The sequence below is a fragment of the Stenella coeruleoalba genome, assembly GCF_951394435.1.
Source record: "Stenella coeruleoalba genome assembly, chromosome: 15".
Lineage (NCBI taxonomy): Eukaryota > Metazoa > Chordata > Mammalia > Artiodactyla > Delphinidae > Stenella > Stenella coeruleoalba.
In genome coordinates, this window is record NC_137161.1 from 11399991 (window position 1) to 11424331 (window position 24341).

General features: G+C 54.3%; 1 protein-coding gene across 1 annotated transcript; it reads left to right on the forward strand.

Annotated features, from left to right (window-relative positions):
• The first annotated feature begins 287 nt into the window (after positions 1–287).
• Positions 288–24124, forward strand: LOC307199016 (plasmanylethanolamine desaturase 1). The gene is made up of 6 exons (XM_079946464.1): positions 288–465; positions 8085–8204; positions 17399–17490; positions 18699–18843; positions 20395–20607; positions 23052–24124. Exons 1-6 carry the CDS (start codon positions 342–344, stop codon positions 23171–23173), a joined length of 816 nt encoding a protein of 271 aa, XP_079802590.1. The 5' UTR covers positions 288–341; the 3' UTR covers positions 23174–24124.
• The last annotated feature ends 217 nt before the right edge of the window (positions 24125–24341 follow it).

A 24341-nucleotide genomic window follows, 5' to 3' on the forward strand; every position in this document is an offset into this window, starting at 1 on the left:
TGCGGCTGACGACCAGGCCGGAGGCGGAGGCGGAGGCAGAGCGTGACTGGCACTGAGGCGTCGCCACCCCACAACTTCCGCACCCAGCTGCGCCAGCTGCGGACCTGACCCCCGCGCGCCGCGGTTGGTTGCGGCTCGGAAGTCGCTGATTGGCTGACGTGGCCCCGGCGCGGGCCCCGATTGGCTGTGACGCGCGGCCGGGCGAGGCCCCCGCCGCCGCCGCAGCCGCGCCTGGACTGGGCGGTCATTGGGCGGCGTGATATCGCCGCGATTCCGCGGCCCCGCAGCTGCCGCCGCCGCCGCCGCCAGCAGAGCGCACCGGGCTGGCCGGGCGAGTGGCTATGGCGGGCGCCGAAGACGGGCCGGGCCAGCAGCCGGAGGTCGACGAGGACGAGGCGGCGTATAGCCGGCGCTGGGGCGCGCAGCATGCCGGGGCCCGCGAGCTGGCCGCGCTCTACTCACCAGGTAGGACCTCCGGGCTCCCCTCCGGGCCTGCAGTCATCAGCCTGGGCTGCGGACAGCAACCCCGGGTCGCCAATATCGGAGCCCCAGCCTCCGGCCCCGATGCAGAACTCCATCTGCGGCTTTTAACTTGCAAATAGCTCCCCTAAGTCCGGGGACCCCACCCCAGCGCCCCTTCCAAGCCCAAGGCAGAATCCCAGCCCCGGGGCTTTCTGGACAGCTCACATCACACAGCCAGGTCCGGATCCTAGCTCAGGGTACCTGCGGCTGCAAAGAGCGCCCCTAGCCTTAGGGACCCCCCCCACCCCAGGACCCTGTCCAAGCCGAAGGCAGCCCCTCAGCCACATGCACTGACCCCTAAAAGTCACACCCTATCCCGGGTTCCCCAGATCCAAAATTCGCACTCTAGGGCCCCATCTGCACCCCAGCCAGGACCCAGAGGTAGTGACCTCAGATCTGGGCATGTCAGGCCCCCTGCTCTGGGAACCCCAAGTCAGGGGCCCCCAGCTAGAGTGCCCCAGAGGCACTTCCTCCAAAGCCCCATCTTAGATTTATAGTTTCAGTCTACAGACCACCATTCCCCCACTGCATTAACTCTCATCCTATATTTTGGAATCCCCGGTGGTGAGGGCACTGCAAATCTTCCAGTTTAAGCTCCTCTCATATACAAGCCCCAATTCCAGCCATTTCCTTCCCCCATGTAGATATATTAGCCCCCTCCATTGGGACTTGGGGGTCCCCAGACTGGACCACAACTCAGAGACCCTTGCTCTGGTTCTGCCCCAGGACAAGGTCTCTGGTTTCTTCCTGCTGGGCCTACCATTTCTTTTCCAGCAAGCACCAGCCTCCACCCCGTTCTCTGACTTCCACTTGAGCCTCAAGAATCTCATTGCCAGACCCCAGCAGGGCAGAGTGTCCCCAGGGGTTAAGGGAAGTGCCTTTGAGAACTCCAGAGTCGAGTGACTGGGAGGCCCTTCTGCCTGGGTGTTGCCATCACATCAAGCTTTGTTTGTCAAACATTCTGACATCTTTCCTTTTGCTAGGGGGCAACCACCATGCACAGCCTTTGCCTGGGGTGGGCATGGGTCCACTACCACCTTTGGCTTTTTTCCCTAACTGGCCTGGGTTTGCCTACCATCTCTGCCATAACTATCTGTGTGACCTTGGGCCATTTGCTTTCTTGTTGAGTCCTAGATCACCAGAGGCCTTTCTGGACTTGCAATGCCATGTTCTGGGTGTGACTTTTTTCATACTTGACTTGGGCACCTGGCCCAGGATACCATGGTTTCTTCAGCCTGTTCCCCCAACACCCAGCTTGTGGACTTAAAACCTCCTGTGCTCCCTGCGGCAGGCTGGACTTGGCATCCTGACTCTTCTTCTTAGCTGTGTAACCTGGGCCAAGGCACTTTCCCTTTCTGAGCCTCAGTTTCCTCACCTCTAAAATGGATACAAGATAAAGTTTATCAGTTCCTTAGTGTCGCTGGGAGGAGGAAATGAGATCGTCTACCTTGGTGCAGTGCCTGTCATACAGTAGGCAATCCCTATTATTAATCCAATAGTCTGACCCTCCCTGTGAGTCTTGGGGTAAGCTCTCTCACCTCTCTGCTTCTCAGACTCACCACCTGGGAATCAAGGGTAAGGATTCAAAGCCTGCCTCCTTTGGTGTCCAGCTATGCCCACTCAAGTGAACCCTACCCACCTTCAACCAGATCATACCTGGGCATTCTGAGCTTCCTCAATGGACTGCCATCTTCTCATTCCACCATGATTGCATCTTTGCCCAATTCTGGTATCCCCAAGTGCCCCTCACTCTCTGAAGAGCAGCCACTGCAGGGATTTAAGGCTGCAGACAGTCTCCTGGTGCCCCAAGCCTGCAATCAGAGGCCTTATCTCCTCTTACCCTAGAGCTGAGGCAGGGCAGGGGGAGTGCCTGGAGAGGGGGAGTGAAGGAGGAAGACACTAGTTTCTCCAAATTCCACAGACCTCCCTCTGCCCATCTGTGTCGCTTGGCCTTGAGGAAGAACCTCAGTCTCTGGGCCTGACCTATAAAATAAGGGGCCAGGCTGAATACATATTGAACACCCTCGTCCCATGCCCTGTTCTAGGTGAACAAAACAGGAAAAATGGAGCTGGCCTTTTTAGTAAACCCAGTAAATAAGGGAAATATCTTACTTGCCCAGTGGTGGCAAGTGCTGTGGAACAGACATACAGCAGAAAAGGGAGAAGTGAAATGTTGGGGACAGTGACATTTTAGAGAGGGGGCAGTTAAGGCCTCACTGAGCAGGTGACAATTGAACAGAGACCAGAAGGGAGGGACTCCTGAAGATATTTGAGGAAGGATTGGTCCAGACCAGGGACACAGCAAGTGCAAAGGCCCTACGGTGGGAGCAAGCCTGAAGTATTTGCAGGACACCAAAGAGGCCTGTGGGCTGGAACAGAGTGAGCTGGGGGAGAGTAGGGAAAGTTTCTGGGTTCCAGGACTGAATTCTTGAGATTCCTGGGGCCAGTGATGGGTTGGCACCATGACAACTGGCAGCAATAATACGGCAGTTAACAGAGTTGACATTTATTGAGCACTGACTATGTGCTGGGCACTTCCCTTATGTGCTCTCATTTCATCCTCACTACAGTTGTCTCAGGGGCATCCTGGTATTAACTCCATTTTACAGGGGAGGAAACCGAGACCCCCGTAGCCTCCTCGTAGCCCACCCCCGACATGTGTTCTTCCTAACGTTTGTCGTGCCTGGGATTAGGCTTGTGTCTGCCCCCACCAGAGGGGAAGGTGAGCAAGGCCAGGGGCGGCATCTCTTTGGCTTGCCTGAAGTGCCTGCACCCTGTCCATCTTTAAGACTTTCCCTGGGGCTTAGCAAAGAGTGGTGACCTGCCCACAGTCACACAGACAGTTAGCAGGACCAGAATGAGAACACTGGTCGGGGCGTTCTAGGTTCTGTGTTCCGAATCTTTGCTGTGGAAGTGAGCCAGCCCAAGTGCGTGTGCAGGAGGGGCACCAGTGTTCCAGGTCAGCAGAGCAGCACGCGTGCAGGGCTGGCGGCAGAGACAGTGGGCCTAGCGTCGGCCGAGAGCTGTGAGTTGTCTGGTCAGGGCAGCCTCAGCCTGATCCCATGGACCCTGAGTGTCTGGCCAAGGAGTGTCTGACCCAAGCATTCCCCCAGGTCCAGGGAGCCACAGAGGGTCCAGGTTAGGGGTTTGCAGCACCACCCCACCCTCTGCCAGGTGCCGACGTTTGTGAAGGGTGGGTGGACTTGGCAGGTCTACCCCAGTCTCACGGGCAAGCCTGGAGGCAAGGCAGGTGTCCAGCTTCCCGGCAGGTGCCAACTGACCTCTGGATATGTGGGTCCCACTTCTCAGGTACCTAGGCTCCAGGGGTGGATCTTGGGGGGTCACCAGAGCCCCTGTTCACCCACCCTGGCTAACTACGGATGCCCCTGCCCTGTGGGACACAGGGACTCTTAGCGTGTGGTGGGGGGAAGGTGGAGGGTGTCAGGAGTGCTGGGTGGGGGTCCTGGCCTATAGTCCCAGAGCTGAGCCTGGATTCTGTCCCCCAAGACAGGCCTCCCTGAGGCCCCTTCCCTGTCCAGGCCTGGTCCTTGTCATGCTCCTGGCCCAGCTTTCCCTCTGTCTCCCTCAGTAAGTCTTGTTCATTTTCCATTTCTTTGTCTCTCCTTCTCTCTGGCCATACTCATGTTCTCTTTGTCACCTTATAATCACTCCCTGTCTCTGTCTTCCTCTTCTCTCTGTTTCTCATCGATTTTTTAAAAAATTTTTATTTTCTTTATTTATTTTTTATACAGCAGGTTCTTTTTAGTGATCTATTTTATACATATTAGTGTATATATGTCAATCCCAATCGCCCAATTCCTCCCACCACCACCACCCCGCTGTTTCTCATCTTTCTGTGTCTCTGATTCCTGTTCTGTCCCATCTCTCTCTCTCTTCCTCTGTGTCTCTCTGGTCTCTCTACCTCCTGTCCCCCCACCTCCCTGAGGCCGAGTGTCTCCTAGTGGTGGCCAAGGACCATCAGAAGTGCAGGTTCCAGGGCTTGTCTGACTGAAACCAGAAGAGTCGGGCCTGATACCAAGCCTTTGGCTGTGGCCTGTCCCCAGGCAAGCAGAGATGGCCTGCCCTGCACCTCCCAGCCCTCCCAGCCCTCCACACACAAGCCTGGCCCCCTCCCCAGGCCAACAGGCAGTCACTACTGTCACTCAGCCCAGATCGTGGACCCTGGCCAGGCCAGGGGCTGGCTCAGGGAAACAAGGCTCAGCACTCTGCCAGAGGTGGCCTGAGCCCTTCTGTCCTGAGGAAAGTCCTTCCCCTCCCTGGGCCTCAGTCTGCACATCTGTGAAGCGACACCATTTAGACCACCTGACCACGCGGTCCCTGCCAAGCAGACTGTCCATGCTGTGACTCTGGGGATTCTCGAGGGACTTTGGACAGCACACTTCATCTCTCCGGGCCTACTTTCTCCTTCTGAAGGATGGGGCAAATAGCCCCCAGCCCATGGCGTGCGGCAGGCAAGGGCTTGTTGGGATCGTCCTTGACACTGGCCCTGGTATGTAACAGGTGCTCCGTGAAGGTCGCTTGTTATAATAGATGTAGTTTTTATGGGTCATAGTTGAGGCACTTGTTCTGCAGAAGGATACCGAGGCCAGAGAGAGAGTTTAGATGGGAAAATATTCAGATTTGGGGACATTCTTTGTGGCAAGGGGAGAGAGCTGGGCTATCTTTGGAATCAGGACAGCCCCGAACATCCAGGCTAACGAGCTCAGGATCCAAACCCAGTTTTCATTTTTACCTGCAGAGCCTCAGTTTCCTCATCTAGAAAATTGGGATCGCACAGTAGCTCCCTGGAGGGACGGAGACTTGAATGAGAGACTGAGAGACTATGCCTTGGGCTTGAAACCTCAGGTGACTGCAGGGACTTGGCCAGGACCGCCACCCAGGGAAGCCACCCAGTATGAGGCTGCAGGGAGGGGAGCGGACTGGGGTCCACAAGGAGCTCTTGCTCCATTTGATGGAGGCAGGCTTGGGCTGGCCAGAGCCCTATGTTCTCAAAGGAGGTAGTTTCATGTGATTTTTTTTTTTTTAAGTGTAGCTGATTTTTTCAAAACTAAGAGCAAAATATGACAGAGGGAGTGGGTCTGCAGCATCTCTGATGCGGGCTGCACCCTGTACCCCAGCCCATAATAGGCCTCAGTGGGTGTTAGCCATTGTTGTTGTTGCTGTCCCTACAGGCTGGGTGGCAGCAGATCGGTACTGAAGAATCACCTGTCCCTTACCACCACCCCTCCTGGCTTCCTGCTTCTGAGCCCCAGGTCCTGGCCACAAACAGGAGCTGCAAAAGGGAAGGCCCTTCTGGGCCTGGTCATGGTGACCCCAGGTGGGGGCCCCTGGGGTAGCATAGCCCCGTGGCCCAAGGGAAACAGCCCCTGACTACGAAGAAAGCAGCAAGGGGCTTCTGCATCTGCTGCTGTGTGATGCTGTTGGGATCCTAGCCCTTTCTGGGCCTCGGGGTCCTCATCTGTATGAGAGGGGCTGAGGGATGTGACCCTGGGCATGTCCTTTCCCTCTCTGAGCCTTGGTCTTTTCACAGGGCCGCTGTTCGGATTCTGGCTCAGGGCACAGTCTGCTGCTCTACAGCCCGGACAAGGCCCTTTCTCTCTCTGAGCCTGTTTCCTGTCAGGAACAGTGGGACGCCTCATACTTCCTTCTCACAGTGCTTCAGTGAGGGGTGCCCAGAGACAAAGCCTGGCAGTCTTTCTCTAGGGTCGTGGTTGGGAATTTGTTCATTCCACAAGCATTTATTAAGCAACAACTGTGTGCCAGGACCCTGGTGAGCAAGCCAGGCATGGCCCCAGGCCTCCTGAGTTCACATTTAGGGAGGGGAAGACAGATGTTAGACAGGCAGTGACAGTCCCTCATGATATGGGTCCCATGTTGGGAGAGCCTGGGGGTTAAAGGAGGCATCATGGATGGCTTCCTGGAGGTGGAGGTTCCAGGTAGAGATATGTAAGAGCAGATCTGTCCTTGGGACCAGCTGCCTGAGAAAACAGTATTCCCAGGGGCCCTGTCACACGTGGTATCACCCACGTGGTCTTTTTGTTTCCTTTTGCTTTAATAGTCTTATTTACTTATTTATTTATTTATTTTTGGCTATGTTGAGTCTTCGTTGCTGCACGCGGGCTTTCTCTAGTTACGGCGAGCGAGGGCTACTCTTCATTGCGGTGCGTGGGCTTCTCATTGCGGTGGATTCTCTTGCTGCAGAGCACGGGCTCTAGGCACGCAGGCTTTAGTAGTCGTGGCACACGGGCTCAGCAGTTATGGCTCACGGGCTTAGTTGCTCCGTGGCATGTGGGATCTTCCTGGACCAGGGATCGAACCTGTGTCCCCTGCATTGGCAGGCGGATTCTTAACCACCGCGCCACCAGGGAAGTCCTGCATTCACAAATTTTAAGTTCAAAAGGGAGTACGTGAAAAAGTCTCGACCGTGTAGGTTTTTTTCCCTTTTTTCACATAAATGGCTGTTTAGCACTTTGCTGTTTGCACTTACCAGTTTGTCCTGGATGTCCCTCCATAGCCACACATTAACAGTCACCCAGGCTTTTTTCCTAGCTACAGAGATGCCATAAACCAAATTAATTTGTCTGAGTCCCCCGGCAATGGACACAAAGGTTATTTTCAAAATTTCTATACCTGCAACAAAGCTGCAGTGAGTGAATCAGCTTGTCTGAGCTCACATGCTATTAAAACAGGTGCCAAGATTTAAAGAGACGATTTCACACCCACATCCTGATTGCTGGCTTCTCTTGAGAATTAGAAGGTCTGGCCTCCCTGGGCCCACACTCCCCCTTGGCAGTAGTCAGCCAGTTAGTGGCTACTGCTTTAGAAAGGGCACATGTGCTGTGGTATTCCACTGTCCCCACCCAGCCCACCTCACTCCTTCAAATCACCTGCCTGGCCCCTGGAGTTTGAGACCCTTCATCGGCACTGCCTCTTCTCCCTGTGGCTGGAGCCCTAGAGGGGATAACCAAGGCCTTATTTCTCCTGAATTCCTGACTCATTGCCTGGAGCCCTGCTTGATGGGAGGTTGGGCGGGGTCTGAACCTCCATGATTAAAAGCCGTTTGTAGCCTCTGCCTCCAAATAATTACCTACAAAAGGGGACAGGTGATGGGATGATGACAGTTAAAAAAAGAAGCTCATTAAAATTCCTTCACATGTCTCCAGAGAGAGCCCAAAGGGGCCCAAGAGACCAGTATTCTGGTCCTGTCTGCCACAGAATCAGCATGGGCAAGGCCAGCTTCATGGGCATCAGACCTGTGCACAGGGGGCCTGCGCTCAGAAGGGCCCCACCAGAAGGGCTTGGTTTAACACACCCGGCCCTGAGTGTCTGACCTTCAGCAGGCCCCGCCCCTTCTCCAGGCCTCGGTGACATCATCTGTGAAATGGGCAGGCAGTCCCTGCGTTCAGCCTGTAGTCAGCCCTGCAGACTCTCAGAACACAGTCGAAGAGCCCCCATGGGCCCAGCTCTGCCTGGCTTTGATCCTTGCTCCCTGGGCCTTTGCCACCCGCCCTGCACTCACCTCTCGCCTCCTCTCCCTGCAGGCAAGCGCTTCCAGGAGTGGTGCTGTGTGGTGCTGTGCTTCAGCCTCATCGCCCACAACACGGTCCACCTCCTGCTGCTGGCTCACTGGGAGCACACACCTCTTGTAATGCTGGGAGTCGGTGAGTGCCCGCAGCCCTGCTGCCCGCCTCGGTTTCCCCAGGGGCCAGGGACCTACCCAGTGTCTGCGCCACTCTGATAGCGACTTACACGTGTGTGTGTGGGGGTGGGTGTGCGCGCGCTTGTGTGCACACGAATGGGGTACAGGTTGTGGGAACCCTGGCTCCCATCTCAGTCGGTGGCACCTGCATCCTTCCTGTCACTTGGGCCAAAAACCTGGGTGTCATCCTCAGTTCCTTTCTCTCACATTCCACTCCAGAGCATCAGCAAATGCTCTTGGCTGTCCTTTCGAGATGCATCCAGCATCCATTACTGTCCACCTCTACATCCCCTCCCTGGTCCAGCACCACCCTCCAGCCTGGACTATGGTGGAAGCCTCCTCCCTGGTCTCCCCGCCTCCACCTCTGCCCCGCACTGTCCATTCTCCACAGGCAGCTGGGAGAATCCCGTTGGATCCTCCGTGAGGTCACGCCACTGGCCTGTTGTCCCCTGTATACTTAGAATAAAACACCAACTCCTCAGCACGGCCTGGCCCCAGCCCCGCCTCACATCATTTCCTTCCTCTCCTCTGGCTCACCCTGCTGCCGCCACAGTGGCCTCTCGCTGTGCCTCCACCAGGTGCTGTCAGGCACACCCCAGCTCAGGGCGTTTGCACATGCTGTTCCTGTGCCTGGAACTCTCTTCCAGCAGGTACCTGTGTGGTCCCCTGCCTCGTCTAGGTCACCTCCTCGGGGAGGCTCTCCCTCAACAATAGCAGCCCTGCCATACACCATCCCTCACCCCACTGTGTTATACAGTCTGTTTCTTTGTTTATTACCTGTCTCCCGCACTCAAATATCAGCTCCCTGAGAGTAGGGATTTTTGTCTGCTGCTGTGTCCCCAGCCCCAAGCACAAAGCCTCACACAGTAGGTGCTCGGTAAATATTTATTGAATCAGTGAATGAATGAGCTGCAGTGTATTAGTACCTGTTGAGTGTTTTCCATCGGTCAGTCCTCACCCATCCACAGACCTGGGGCGGGGGGGGTGGAGGCTGCAGTTATCATTTTCCAGACGAGGAGACCGAACCTCAGAGAAGGGACCGGCCAGAGTCACACCTCAAAACAGAGAGTACGACATAGTTCTTAATTCACTGTCTCCACTCCCAGGTCCTGGAGTGACTCAGTTCCTTCCTCTCCGCACACCGCCCCTCCCCTCTTCCCTCTAATTCAGGTGTTCATCCCTTCCCCCACCCTGGGCTCCCAGGCTGACAGGGCAGCGGCTGTGCCCTTGGTCCGCCTAGCCAGCCCCAAGTGTTCAGCTTCCACAGTCACATTAAAAGCATTCTGGTCACCTAAGCCAGTAGCGCTCAGGCCAGCTAATTGAGCCATCTGGGTCTGGGGTGGGGATAAGCATGTGCTGGGGGCGGACCAGCTGAAGGGGAAGGAGGTTAAGCCATCTAGTGCCAGGGAGCCTGGGCCCCGCCCACAGGAGCCAGACATGTCCTCTCTGCCCAGGGGTGAGAAGGACCTGCACCTCCAGCCTCTCTGCCTTGGAACAGCACATTCAAGGGCAGGGATGTAGACAGTGTGAGCCCCGACGCCCCATCTGGGGGTGGTCACGAGCAGGCCCCTACAGTCCTGGGTTCAAGTCCCAGCTCTGCCACTTCCTGGCTGTGTGGCCTTGGGCAAGTGTCAGTGCACCTCTGAGCCTTGTCTTCCACATCTGGAAAGTGAGACTGCTCACAGCCCCTGCCTCCTAGGGCCTTTGTGAGGGCAAAATGCAGGTGTGCATAACTGCTGAGAGGGCAGCAACTGAGTAGAGGTGAGGAGGGGACACCGCCCAACATTCACTCCCCAGGGCTCAGACCTTCTGCCTCAACGGTCAGTTTAACAGTGGATATTTCCCAAGCCTACCGTGTGCAAGACCCACGCTGGGCTCTTTTAACTCTTGGTGGCAACTGAGTGAGGAGGGTCTGATCCCTGTGCTCTGAGAGGCCAGGTGACTTGCCCATCGACCGTAACCCGGGCAGCAGCAGAGTCTGGGATTTCATATCCAGACCTGGCCGGGGACTACGCAGCCTCCAGTTGGCACTAGGAGGAAAGGGTGTTCTAGGCAGTGGGCCCAGTCTGGGCAGAGGATCAGTAGCACCAGAGCCCCCAGGTGTATGTTGTGTGAACCGGGAGGGTGGGCATCCCAGGCAGGTCGCTGCCTCCCTGGTCGGTTGGGACCAGATCCAAGAGACTTCGCTCCTGCCTGTGATAGCAGCCCTTCCACCCAGCACCTTTGCCTCTGGGCTGATAAGGGCAGACAATCCCCTGATAGTAGTGTTTGCACAGTTCCTAATGGATTTAAGTAGCTGCCCTGATTTGTGTGTTGACATGCCGGAAGTAAGGGCACCGTGCCAGCCTACACAGCCCACCTGCTGCTGTCTCCCAAGAGGTTCTGGTGCCCCTGAAACCAAGGGAGCCAGAAGCCCTGAAAAGGTGCCCAGTTAATAAATACAGACAGATGACGCAATCCTGGGTAGCAGAGTCAAGATAGGGGAGCTGGCGGCGAAGAGGAGAGGTAAGAGGTCAGGGAAGGCTCTCTGGAAAAGTGACATTTGCACAGAGACCTGAAGGAGGTGAGGGAGGGGAGGCAAACAGTTGTCCCTGGGGTGTCCCAGGCAGAGGGAACAGCAAGTGCTGCAAAGGCCTTGAGGCTGGGGTGAGCCCTGAGCATTTGGAGGATAGAGAGGAGGCCCGTGTGGCCTGAGAAAACTAACCAAAGGAAAAGTAGTTGGTGGCAGCTGAGGCACAGCTGGGGGCAGTGGGGGCAGGTCGTGTAGGGCCTTGAAGGCCATGGTCTGGATTGGGGGTTTTATTCTACAGGCCGTGAGAAGCCACTGGCGATTTTCCCACAGGGAGCTGACATCATCTCATGCTGCAGGGAGGATGGATGGGGGCAGGGAGGGCCAGAGAGGAGGTGAAGGTGGTGGCCCGGAACCCTGTAGGGCAGTGGAGGTGGTGAAAAGTCGTCAGATTCTGGGTGAGCTGTGAAAGATGGGCACCAGAATGTGCTGTCAGGTTGGCTGTGGAGGGGAGGGGGGAGGGGTCAGTGGCATGAACTATGGAAGAAGGGACCGGGAGGAGGTTAGAGGACCCGCGTGAGGGGAGATGCTTGGGATGCCTGCCTGAGGGCCAAGGGAAGGTGTTGAGCAGGAAATTGGAAATCCGGAAATCTGGGTGTCCTGAGAGTAGAGATGGTGTTTGAAGCCCAGATGCTGGCAGAGGGCCCCGGGGTGGGGCGGAGGGACTGTGTGCGAGCACAGGAGAGGCCCCCGAGGCCTCCCGTGCTTGGGACGGGGAGAGGAGGAAGAGCCAGCCAAGGGGGAGAAAGGGGAGCTGGGCAGGCTTGCACAGGCTGAGAGGAGAATGTGTTTCCAGAAGACTCGGGGATCAACTGGGAGCAGCCAGCTGAGCAGAGCAGCAAGATGGGGCAGCGAGGGGACCACCGGATTTGGCCCCGTGGAGGTCATTAGTGACCTTGACAAGGACAGTGTGAATGAGTAATAAATGAGTGGCCCCGGGAGCCCCGAGCTATTTGCCGCACTTGGGGAAACTGGAGGGAAAGTGTGAGGGCTCTGAGCCAGTGCCTGAAGGAGTGAGTGGGAGTTTCTGGCAGACAAGTGGGGGGGGGGGGCAGGGGTTCCAGGCAGGGGGCACAGTGAATGCAAAGGTCAGCACTCGCAGGGCCCCAGGTCATGGCCAGCCTTGTAGGTCAGGTGCGAAGTCTCCACGGGATCCGAGCTGAAAGGTGGTAAAGACAGGCTTTGGCCCCAGGACTGTAGGGACCAGCCTTCAGCAGTGTCTGCCTCTGTCTCAGCCCCTCTGCCTCCACACCAGGCCTTGAGGTGGGCAGGGCACGAAGAAGTCCCAGCCAGGTGACCTGTGGGGAGATGGAGGCCCCAAGGGGCCCAGGGACTATCTCAAGGTCACCTGGTGAGTCAGGGTAGCCTGGAATGAATCATCATCTCCTATGCTGTCCCAGTGTCCTACAGGCAGGGTGGTAACTAGGCCCAAGCTGCCCCCAGAGTGAACCAGCCACCAGGCGCTGACACCAGCATTGGGACAAAGAAGCTTCTGTGTGCCCGCCTCTGCCACCTCTACCCCCATTAAAGAGGACTTGGGCAGCAGGCCTGAAGGCCTGGAGTTGCTCCTCTAGAAACAGCCACCGCCCATAGATCACAGAGCCGTTTCCTCCCTTGGGGGGGGGGGGGTGGGCTCTGTCCCTCCAAAAAATATTCCTGACGTCTGCCTAAAGCCCACATCCCTCCCTGCTCAGCAGCCTGACAAGGCCAGGGGCTTGAGGCTCAGAGAGAGGAATAATATTTAACTACTAACTGTAGCTACATTCGGGGAGCACTTGCTATGTCCCAAGGATTAGCCCACTGTTACTAACTGACTGTAGTTAAGTAAGTACCATTAATGTCCCCATTTCCCAGACGTGGACGTGAAGGCTCAGCATCATCATGAATGGCCCTCGCCTTGGTCTCTGGCCACTCGCCAGCAGCCCTGACCACCTCGGGGCAGCCCTCACCCTTCAGGTCTCCTTTCCTCCTCTGGCACGTGGGGTGTGGTGGGGCCTATCACAATGGACGTGATGTGAGATAATACACTTCTTTTTTTTTTTTTTTTGCCACATCTAGTGGCACGCGGGATCCTAGTTCCCCGACCAGGGATCGAACACGTGCTCCCTGCAGCGGGGGCACGCAGTCCTAACCACTGGACCGCCGGGGAAGTCCCAATACACGTTTTTTTAAATGGACTTTATTTTTTAGGACAGCTTTAGATTTACAGAAGATGAGCAGATAGTACATCGAGTTCCCATATATGCCCTGCCCCCAATTTCCCTTATTATTAACATCTTATCTTACTATCATACGTTTGTTACAATTAATACACCAATATGGATACGTTATTATGAACTAAAGTCCATAGTTTATTCAGATGTCCTTAGTTTTTAGCTAATGTCCTTTTTCTGTTCCAGGATCCCATGCAGGATTCCACATCACGTTTAGTTGTCACGTCCCTTGAGGCTTCTTAGCTGTGAGAGTTTCTCAGGTTTTCCCTGTTTTCAGTGATCTGAACAGTTTGGAGGAGTGCTCGTAGGATGCCCATCTGCTGGAACTCGTCTGGTGTTTTTTTTAGTGGGTTATGTGTCTTGGGGAGGAAGCGCTCAGAGGGCAAGTGCCATTTTCATCACCTCGTAGCAAGGGTATGTACCGTCAGCATGACTTATCCCCATGATGTTGACCTTGACCACCTGGCCCAAGTGGTATTTGTCAGGTTTCTCCACTGTAAAGTTACTCTCTTCCCACCCCCCCACCCCGCTTCTGTACTGTATTCCCCTTGGAGAGAAGTCACTGTGTACAGCCCATATTTAATCTGTGGGGAGTTGTACACCTGATGATGCACGTTTGTTTTTTTTTTTTTTTTTTGATGATGCACTTTTTAACACCTTTGACAAAGCACCCAGCACACAGGAAGCACCCCAATGTTAACGGTGATCACAAAACGTTTTTCTAATATTGTTTTTATTATCATTGTTATCATGTGTAAGGATTAAATGCTTAGGACGATTAAGGAGATAAGATGTATAACCAGCTTAGGACTGGCCTTGGTACAGTTTAGGGATTAAGAGAGATAAAACGTTTAAGGTTCTGGCACAGAGCCTGGTAACTATAAATGCTCAATAAATGTCCAGTAAAAGTAAATAAATAAATAAATGGATGGATGGATGGATAGATAGATAGATAGCTGACGTCTTTACCCTAAGAAGATGAGGGCATAGATCTTCACACAGGCTTGTGAATGCATGTTCACAGGAGCCTGAGTCATACCAGCCCCAACCTGGAAACAACCTAGTCGTCCAAGAGCAAAAACAGATAAATGTACTGTGGTACATCCAGATGGTGGAATGCTACTCAGCAATAAAAAGGATGAACTCCTGATACACACAACCACATGGATGACTCTGGAAGCATTATGCTAGTGAAGGAAGCTAGACCCAAAAAAGCACATACCATAAGAATCGATTTGTATAAAGTTCTAGAATTGGCCAAACCAAAGTATAATTATGGGAAGCAGATTGGTGGTTGCATGGAACAGGGGTTGGGAGGCACTAGGGGGACTGCTGGGGGGCTGCGTTCTCCTGAAGGCAGCATTTAGGGGCAGGATTAGTCCAAGCTGTTGGGACAGGGGCTCAAGAGGCACCTTAGCTGACCCTTCGCTGTGCAAGTGAAGATGCTGAGGCCCAGAGGGGGCAAAGGGCTTGCCCAGGGTCATACAGCAATATGGTAGCAAGAGATGAGGCCCCCGACCCTTGATCTAGCTCCCCCTTAGCTCTTGGCCACAGTGCCTCTAGTCCCTCCTGGTAGACGCAAGGCAGTGTGTCCACAGCATCCTGTGTAGCTTGCAGTAGGAGCTCTATTAATGCCCCTGGACCTACTGAGGTACAGATTAAGGGCGTGAAAGCATGCTGGGTTTGGAGGCTGGTAGACTCACCTCTTCCCATCCCATGGCTGCCACTTCCAAGCCACGGGACCAGGGGTGATGCTTCAACCTCCCTGAACCCCTTTCCTCATCAGAGAAGTGGGGAAAATAAATGAGGCTGTCACCTCAGATGGTGACAAGTGCTGTGAAAGAAGTAAAGCAGGGAGATGTGACCGAGAGCACCTGCCTGGGAGGAGGGCTTCGCCAGGGGGTTGGTGATGTTTGCTCTGAGCTAGAAGGCTGAAGCGGAGCCAGCCACTCGGGGATCTTCAGGGAGAGGGTGGGGTGCCAGGTAGAGGAACAGCAAGTGCAAACGCCCTAGGCTTCGCCAGATTCCCCAGCCCCTTCCCCAGCCCAGGTCCACCCTCCCAGCACCGTCACTAAGGAGCATGACTCCCTAGCCCTGGGCAGGGCCTTGTGTGCACTGGCCTTTGAGCCCTGCCAAGCCCTCCCCTCTCCCCAGCCCAGCCACCCATGCAGTGTCACCCCCTTCCCCGCCCTGTCCTTTGGCTTCTGCATGCCAGAAGGTGCTGTATGTCTCCACCTGGCGGCCCACTTGTCACCAGGAACTTGCAATGTATGCAGCTGTATCTCCCCTGCCCCCCGCCATCCCTCCCATGTTTGGCATATGTGGGGTGGATGCTCCAGGGCCTCTGGAAAGCCTTCATTCACAGCCACCCATGACTCGGGCCCACACACCAGAGCTGCACGTCCACAGTGACCCACACACTCACTCTTGCTCCCTCGCTCATGAGTCCTGCTCTCCAGGGAGGCATCTAGGGGATTTTCTCAACCTTCATAGTACCTCAGGGCCCTGGTCCCCTGTCACCAAGGGGCTATGGGACCTAGCAGAATTCGAATAACCTTTAAATGGCCCAGCTGGCCCTTGGACAACCAGTTCACACCGAGAAACAGTCTGGGAGGGGAGGAGGGGTTGCCTGAAGTCACGTGACCCAGTGGGCTGCATTTACCAGCACTTAAAAGTGCATTTGTTTTGTGTATTTGTTTACAACTTCCTCCCCCCACCCCCACCCCCATATCTCTGTCCCAACGACATGAGCTCAATGTCTGATGCACCTCTGGCTCTAGAGCTTGGCACACAGTAGGTCCTCACAGAATGTCGCTTGATAGACTGAATGACTGAATAACAACAATAATAATATGTATTGAGGGCTCACTATGTGCCCCACACTGTACTTAATGCTTTACATTGATTCATTCAACAAATGTTTATTTACTGAACCATATTATGTGCGAGGAATTGGAATGTAGCCAATGTAAACGCAAGACTAAAATCCCTGTCTTTGTGGAGCTGATATTCTTGTAGGGGAGACAGTAAACAAACAGAAATGAAGTCCAAGGTGATAGGTGCTCGGAAAAGAAGATAGGTGCTAGGAAATGCTGGAAGATGGGAATGGTTACAATTTTAGATCAGGTGTCCCCGGAAGACCTTTGAGGCAAAGATCTAAAGGAAGTGAGGGAGTGAGCTGTGTTACCTCTTGGGAAAGAATGTTCCAGCAGAGTGAAGAGCAAATGCAGAGACCCAGAGGCATGTAGGGGGGTGTAAGGGAAGGGGAACATGCCAGTAGGGCTGAGACACAGAGGGAGGGGAGCGTGATGGGGGTGGCACTGGTGTGTTACCTTGGGCAGCTTGCTGGCCACTCCACCTCGGTTTCCGCATGTGGACAGTATCGTGGTGCATCCTTCTGTGTTATATTTGGACCCCAAGGCAGGTTAAGAGCCCAGCTCTGCCACTTGCCATCTATGCGACCTCAGTCTAGTTATTTCTGTTCTCCAAGCCTCAGTTTCCGCCCCTATAAAGTAAGAGTAAAAATGGTACCAACTTCTAACAGATTGTGAGAATTCGTTAAGATCAAGCATGTAAAGCACTTGTGTCTGGCACTGAGAAAGTGCTCAATAAATGGTAGCTGCTGTGGTTTTTTTAATCATCATCATTCGTATCCATCTAGAGGAAACTGGGGCACAGAGAGGTTGAGTAACATGCCCAGTGTCACACAGCTAGTGAGTGACAGCTGGAATGTGAGTCCAGATGTAACAGCACGTAATCTCTGTATTATACTGAACCCTCAAGTGAGCGAATGGTTTGGGGGTCTCTGAGGGGACTTCACTCCAGTTCTGAACAAATTCAGAACGAAGACAAGGAAAAGGCTGCTGGAGGTCAAATTATCACACTTACTGTTGATAAAAATTAGGTTGCGGGGAACGTGGCTTCCACGTGGACCTAAGGTACTTCCCGACACCAAACCCCAGAAGGACATTTTCATCCGGTTACCAGCAGCACTGGGGCAGAGTGGGCTTCCCTACATGGGGCGATTGGGGGTCAGAGAGAAAGGGACAGTTGGCTCCTAATAGGGAAAGGTTGGGCTGATATGAGCATGCCCGGTTTACTCTCTCCAGACTCACCGAGCAAATGAGGCCCCACATCTCCCTGGGGAAGAGCAAGTAAAGAGACAGACTGAGGCCAGGAATGTTATTCCTGAGACTCCATTCACAGGGAACAAAGTGTCCCAAGCAGAGAAGGGACACCTTCTGCCCCAACAAATGAGTGAATGAGTGAGCGAGCAAGTGAGTGACTTCCTGATTTGGGGTGGGGAGTGGGCAGGGATCTCCCTCTTGTCCACCGCCCCCCCACCCCCCCAGCTCATGCTCTTCTTGTCCACAGTTGCAGGGGCTCTCATTGCTGACTTCTTGTCTGGCGTGGTGCACTGGGGAGCCGACACCTGGGGCTCCGTGGAGCTGCCCATCGTGGGGAAGGTGCGTATGTTGACCCAGCCCCGAAGCCCAGCCCATGTCCTCCAGGAGGAGGTCGGGCTGTCTGACCTTGGGTGAGTCCCCTTTCCTCTCTGAGCCTGTTTCCCTATCTGAAAGATGGGAACTGTGGTTCCAGCCTGACCCCCATGCCCCTCCTCCAAGACTAGAACAAGAATCCCCTGGGGTTTTCTGGAAGCATCAGGCGTGGGACAGAGAGCTTTGATACATGTCCACCTCACCGGAACCCCTTGAGTTTGGGGACCACGCCACATCTTATTCTCCTTTGCCTTCCCTGCCACACCTCACTGTTTCCATTGAACTTTATCTTGAGTCAGTCTGACTTTTTTGATTGTGGTAGAAAATCTGGTACAAACTTAACCAAAGAAAGGTACTAACTCATGTAATGAAAATTTTAGGAGTAGAGCCAAATTAGGGCATGGCTGGGTCCAGTGAGACGGACAGACCATATTCTTTGGACTCAGTCCGTCTCCATGTCTGTCTCTGCTGGCTCCACTCTCGTGTAGGCTTTCCCCTACACGAGAAGGTGGGGAAAGGTGGCCAGGATGGCTCACAGCTGCCTAGACTTCCATCCTCCCAGCTCAGTGCCCCCAGTAGAAGAACTCCCCTTTCCCATAGTTTCGGCCAGAGTCCCATGGCTCATTCCCATTGGCCCAGCTTGGATCACACACCCATCCTTCATCCAGTCACGGTGGCCAGAGGGATGGGGTGCTCTGATTGGCCAGGCCAGGGTCCCGTGCTTACTCTTAACTAGGGGCGGAGGAGTCAGCCCATTGGAACAACTGGTACTAAAAGAAGGGGAGGCTGTTACCAGAAGGAGGGGCCTGGACGTCGGAAAGAAAGGGTCCTGCCTGTCACTGGGAGGGGCCTCCTCAATTGCCTTAGGGTAGGAAAGGAGGGTGGAGATTGTCTCCAAACCCCCCCATAGCCCAGGTCAGGAGACTGAGGCCCACAGGGGGGCAGTACCAGCCCAAGGTCCCCACCAGGTCATTTCGACCCATCTTGCACTAAAGCTGTTAGACCCAGACCCTGAAGGCTGGGTGGGATCTGCAGCAGTGACGTGGTGGGACAGCATCTCAAAGGCAAGGAGGTGAGCCGGCGCGGAGTGTGTGCAGGAAGTCGGGGAGAGTGGCTGACCACCATAGGCTGACTGGTCGGATGGATCCCCTCTCCCGCCCCCCTACCCCACCCAGGCTTTCATCCGGCCATTCCGGGAGCATCACATTGACCCGACAGCCATTACGCGGCACGACTTCATTGAGACCAATGGGGACAACTGCCTGGTGACGCTGCTACCGCTGTTAAACATGGCCTACAAGTTCCGCACCCAGAGCCCAGGTAAGAGTGCCCCCTGGTGGGCCTTCAGGGAGCCATTGGGGACAGGCACACACGCACCCCTCCCATGAGTCTCCTGTAGCTTGTGTGTATGTTTGCCGCTCACTGTATTAGAAAAAGTTTTAGTTTCCCTCATGTAAAATTGGGATATTTGACATAAAGATCTGTGTTTCCAGCTTCTCTTGAACAATCCGATCTGGCCACCCTGGGTCTTTGTTCCCACTTGGCTGTACTGGGCCAGAGCTGAGCTGCAGGGGCACCCCCTTAGACAGAGATGCACGCTTTCCACTTTGCCACAGTCCCCACTACTCCCTGCTGTCCAATGCCTGGCCTGCCTTGCTCATTTGAATTACCTCCCTGGCCCTGAGGGCTTCTGGTTTTGCTGTCTGGGCTTAGTGGAAAGAGTATGTGTAGCCTGCCAACCCCGTCCTGAGTTCAGACCTCTGCCGTGACTACTACCTGGGGGAGGAAGCTTGTGCCAAAGCAAGTCACTTCACCTCTCTGAAGCTCAGCGACCTCGTCTGTCAGGTGGGGGATGAGTCCTTCCCCTGTGCCAGATGCTGTCCTAACAGTTTGACACGGTGCTGGTCTTTAGAGCAGCCCCGCTGCGGGCAGATGTGATGAATGTCTGTGGTGTTGGGGGTGCTGCCCCGCCCACCTCCTCTTCCCCAAAGGGGACACCCGTCCCCCAGCTGCTGTGAGCATCCAGCTGCCCCTTCTGAGAACTGCCAGGGCAGGTCCCGCCTCTTCCCTTGGGATAAGCCTGAAGCCAGTGACAAAAAAAAAAAGCCTGCAAAAGCGAGCCCCCCGGCCTCTGAGTGGGACCAACTCTATGGAGTCATTAACATTTCAGACCCCCACCCCCACCCCACCAGGATCAGGCTGAGACAAGACTCCCCCCACCCCATCTTTGCTTAACTCTTCCCCTGCCCTGTCCTGCTTTCCTCACTCCCTCAGATATTTTTCCAGAAGAGAGGATTTCCCGCCCCCCCCACCCCCACCAGTCAGATAACACATGGGCACATGAATCCTTGTCTCAGGCTCTGCTTCTAGGGAATCTGGACAAAGACTTACTCTCATTTCGTTGTTGAGGAGCTTGAGACTCAAAGAGGTAGAGTCGTTGACCCAAGTTCGTACAGTTAAGAAATGTCAGAGCAGGGGGGAATTCCCTGGTGGTCCAGGGGTTAGGACTCCGCGCTTTCACTGCCGAGGGCCCAGGTTCAATCCCTGGTCGGGGAACTAAGATCCCACAAGCTGCGTGGCATGACCGAAAAAGAAAAAGAAATGTCAGAGTAGGGATCTGCACCCAGCTCTGCCTCATTCCAGAGCCCACATTCTTAACTATTACCTATGCTTATTCCATTCTGCCTACTGAGCAGAAGAGGAGACTGAGGCCCAGAGGGGAGTCTGAGCTTGCCCAAGTTCACTTGGGAGGTTGGAAAGAGGCCTGGGTGCTATCCTGGGAAGGGAGCTGGGCCAGGCTGGCAGTGGGCCCCCACCCTGTAGACAGCTGTATGGGGCCTATGGTCACCCCCCCCTCTACCCACGCTGCAGAAGTCCTGGAGCAGCTGTACCCCTGGGAATGCTTCGTCTTCTGCCTGATCATCTTCGGTACCTTCACCAACCAGATCCACAAGTGGTCACACACGTACTTTGGGCTGCCGCGCTGGGTCGTCCTCCTGCAGGACTGGCATGTCATCCTGCCTCGTAAACACCATCGCATCCACCACGTCTCACCCCACGAGACCTACTTCTGCATCACCACAGGTGCGGCTATAGGGTAGCGTGGAATGGGCTGCCCCCACTCTGACTGCAGCTCCATCCTTAGGATCAAGGGGCACAGGTCACAGTGGGAGGTGGTGCAGTCCTGCAGGAACATTCTCTCAGAACACACGTTTCTTGAGCATCTACTACGTGCCAGGCACTCTTCTAGGTGCCAAGGACACAGCAGTAAACAAGACAGACACACACACACACATACCCCCTTCATGGAGTTGTGATTCCAACCACCCATCCATCCAGCAGATATTTATTGAGCACCTACTATGTGCCATAGCACTGAACAAAACAGGCAAAAATCCCTACCTTTATAGCATTCACATTCTAAGAGGGGACATTCCAAGCACTAAAAAACAAGTGCTATATCTGATTGTCCTAACTGCTATGGAGGAAAATAATGCAGAGGATAGGAGAGGGAAATGGGGAGCTTCACCCTTTAAATAGGGTGGTCAGGGAAGGCCTCGCTGAGAAGGTGACATTTGAACTGAGGAAGAGAGTCATGCAGATCTGGAGGAAGAGCTTTCCAGGCAGCAGGAGCAGTAGGTGAAGGGCCTTGGAGGCAGGAACCACATGCCTGGTTTGTTTGAGGAGCAGCAAGGCGGCTAGTGTGGCTTCAGTGAGAGGCGTGAGGGGTAGAAGGGTCGGAGAGATGGCAGAGTCCAGGTGTGAGAAATGCTGTGAGGGCAAACAAAGCAGGATGAAGGGCAGAGAGTCATGGGGGAAGGGGGCGTAGCTGTTGATAAAGGAGATCGGAAATCTGGAAAAAGGGGGGTTCCCTGCAGATAAATAGGGACAGATCAGTCCAGGCAGAGGGAACAGCAAGTACACAGAGGCCCTGCGGCAGGAACAGGTGACCCAGGAGTAGTAAGGAGGCCCACATGCTGTTGGTAGTTAATGGGCCAGTGCCAAAGAGGTGAGATGAGGTGAGGCGACCAGGTTTTCCAGGGGCAGCTGGGTATCTTTTTAAGGTTAAGTATACCACACGTGCTGTTAAGTCAGACCAACTTGGGCGTAGCCTTCAGCTCCTCCACATGTGACTTGCGGAGGCTCACAAGCCTCCCTGGTTATCGTTTTTCTCATTCACAAGATGGGGCTACAGCTACCTCCTTCGCATACCAGCTCCCAGGGCTGGGGTGTGAGTGGTAAGGTGGCAGATGCAAAGTGCTTGGCACATAGTAGGTACTCAGTAAGCTACTGGTTTGGGGGCAGGGGTTGGGGTGTTTGGTTTGGTTTTGGGGGGGTTTTGTTTTGTTTTTGTTTCTTGGGGATTTTTGCCTTTCTGGAAGCAGAACTGAGAGCCACAAAAAAACATTTTTTGTACACCCTAAAGTCATGCTTTCTAGGAGCAGTTGGAGGGGTTAGAATTTAGGCTGTTGTGGAGATCATTTAACTGCTCAACCAGAACTGGGATCAGTCTTGGTTTGGCCATATACTAATTGGGAAACTCTCCTCCAAGGCTCAGTCTTTTTTTTTTTTTTTTAAATTAATTAATTAATTTTAATTTTGGCCGTGTTGGGTCTTCGTTGCTTCGTGTGGGCTTTCTCTAGTTGCGGGCAAGCGGGGGGTTACTCTGTTGTGGTGCGCAGGCTTCTCTTGTTGTGGAGCACAGGCTGTAGGTGTGCGGGCTTCAGTAGTTGTGGCTCGTGGGCTCTAGAGTGCAGGCTCAGTAGTTGTGGCGCATGGGCTTAGTTGCTCCACGGCATGTTCATCTTCCCAGACCAGGGCTCGAACCTGTGTCCCGTGCATTGGCAGGCGGATTCCTAACCACTGCGCCACCAGGGAAGTCCCCAAGACTCAGTCTTCTCATGTGGAAAGTGGGACTAATAATAGTATGTACTTCAAGGTTCAGGTGGTAGACTGTAATACAGATTAAATAAGATTATGAGCACTGTTCATTGAGCACCTACCATATGCCAGGCATCATCCTAGGCAGTGGGACAACAGTGAAACAACATGAGGTTCTACTCTTTGGAGCTGACATTCTAGTTGGGAGTTGGGGATAAAAACCAATACAAAACAGGGAGGTGACAAATTAATGAGATTGGTTACAGGTTATCATAAAAGCTGTAAAGAAATAAGAAAGGGTGACGTGACAGGACAGGAGCACTGCTAAGCGGTAGTCAGGGAAGGCTTCCTGGAAGAGGTAGCATTAGAGCCAAATGATAAGAAACATTGCCTCCATGCCTGGCATATAGTAAGCACTCAATAAGAAGGTGAATGAGGGGATGAAGTCATATCTGAGCAGCCTCTAAACCCATTGGTGGGAAGCCCCTGTCCCAAAATTCCTCGGTCAGTCCTTGTCCCCTGCCTCCTGCAGACTTAACTCTGTTCCTCCCCTGCCCGAGGCAGGGCCAGCTCTCTCTCTACGTCCTCTCACTGCTGCTCTCCCATTCAACCCCTCCGCACACCCCCCTGCCCTGTTTCCACTGCAGGCTGGCTCAACTACCCTCTCGAGAAGATGGGCTTCTGGAGACGCCTAGAGGACATTATCCAGGGCCTGACAGGCGAGAAGCCTCGGGCAGACGACATGAAATGGGCACAGAAGGTCAAATAACTCCTCCGGGCCACCACCTCTTTGCCAACCTTACCCAGCTCCCCCAAACCGAAGCCATCTGCCAAATTCCAGCCTCCTTGCGCTGGCCCATCCAGGTGGAGAGGACACCTCCTGGGCTGGGCCCGGGCACCCCCAGCCCACCCCTTGTGACACAGAATACTTGAGCCACTGATTTTTTTCATTTCCTTTTTTTCGTTTTCTTTCCTTGACCCCTCCCCAGCCACCTGAACTGCTCTGTCTGCCAAACCTGACTCTGCAAAAAAAAAAGAAAAAAAAAGAGCCCCACCCTGCCAGCCATCCCTTGGGTTGAGGAGAAGTTCACCAACTCCCCACACTCCCACCACCCCTTGCCCCACTGGGCAGCCCTTCAGTGTGGCTGGTATTGGGGCACTGAGTCGTCTGTTCCTCTTTGCCCTCAGTGGTCTAGGAGCCCCCAGGCACACCTAACTGTCCCTGGAGCATTACCCTGCCATGGACCTGCAGACTGACCCCCAAGGCCTGGGTGGATAGACAGCCCCAGTCACCACCTTCAGCCTAGCTTGTCCACCCAAGGATGGCAAAGTGCAGCAAGGGTCTGGGGGCAGCTGGCCAGACGAGGCTGGAATTTCCTGATCAAGTCTGGATCCCCCTTCTTCCCCACCCCTCCCCCATCTGCCAATGTGATTTCAGCCAGAGCTGATGTGTCTAATCAGAGGATGTCTTCAAAGGGCACAGCCCCTGCAAAGGGTCTTTGTCATTTGGAAGGGGACACAGTGTCCCCTCTGGCCGGGGGTATGTCAGAGAAGGAAGAGTGGGGCTTTTTTGTTTCGGTTATTTTTTTTTTTTAACGGTGCTTGCTTGTTTAATGTAAATAATAGAAAGCCTTAATATCTTTTCTGTAACACGGAGTAATATTTTAATGTCATGTTTTGGATGTACATAATATATTTATAACAAAGCAGCAAGAGTCTACTTAACCTCGCTGCCTCGTATTTCCTGGTTGCCTGGGGGAAGGGAAGTAAGGAGCCTGGAGGGTGAGGCCCCACCCCTACCCTATTCCCAGCTTCCCTCACAACGCTGGGCTAAGGATGAGGTCTTTGTCATCTAAGACAGTGAATCAATGTCGACATCTGCTCCAAACACTTTTGGAAGGGACCCGTGATTTGGTGAGGAATGGTCTTCATGCAGA

Bases quoted from the DNA above. Each gene is read 5' to 3' on its own strand.
- LOC307199016 (XM_079946464.1), top strand. From the start codon at position 342: ATGGCGGGCGCCGAAGACGGGCCGGGCCAGCAGCCGGAGGTCGACGAG. The intron at 466-8,084 runs GTAGGACCTCCG...CTCTCCCTGCAG, and splicing joins GGCCGCGCTCTACTCACCAG to GCAAGCGCTTCCAGGAGTGG. The intron at 20,608-23,051 runs GTGCGGCTATAG...TTTCCACTGCAG, and splicing joins CTACTTCTGCATCACCACAG to GCTGGCTCAACTACCCTCTC.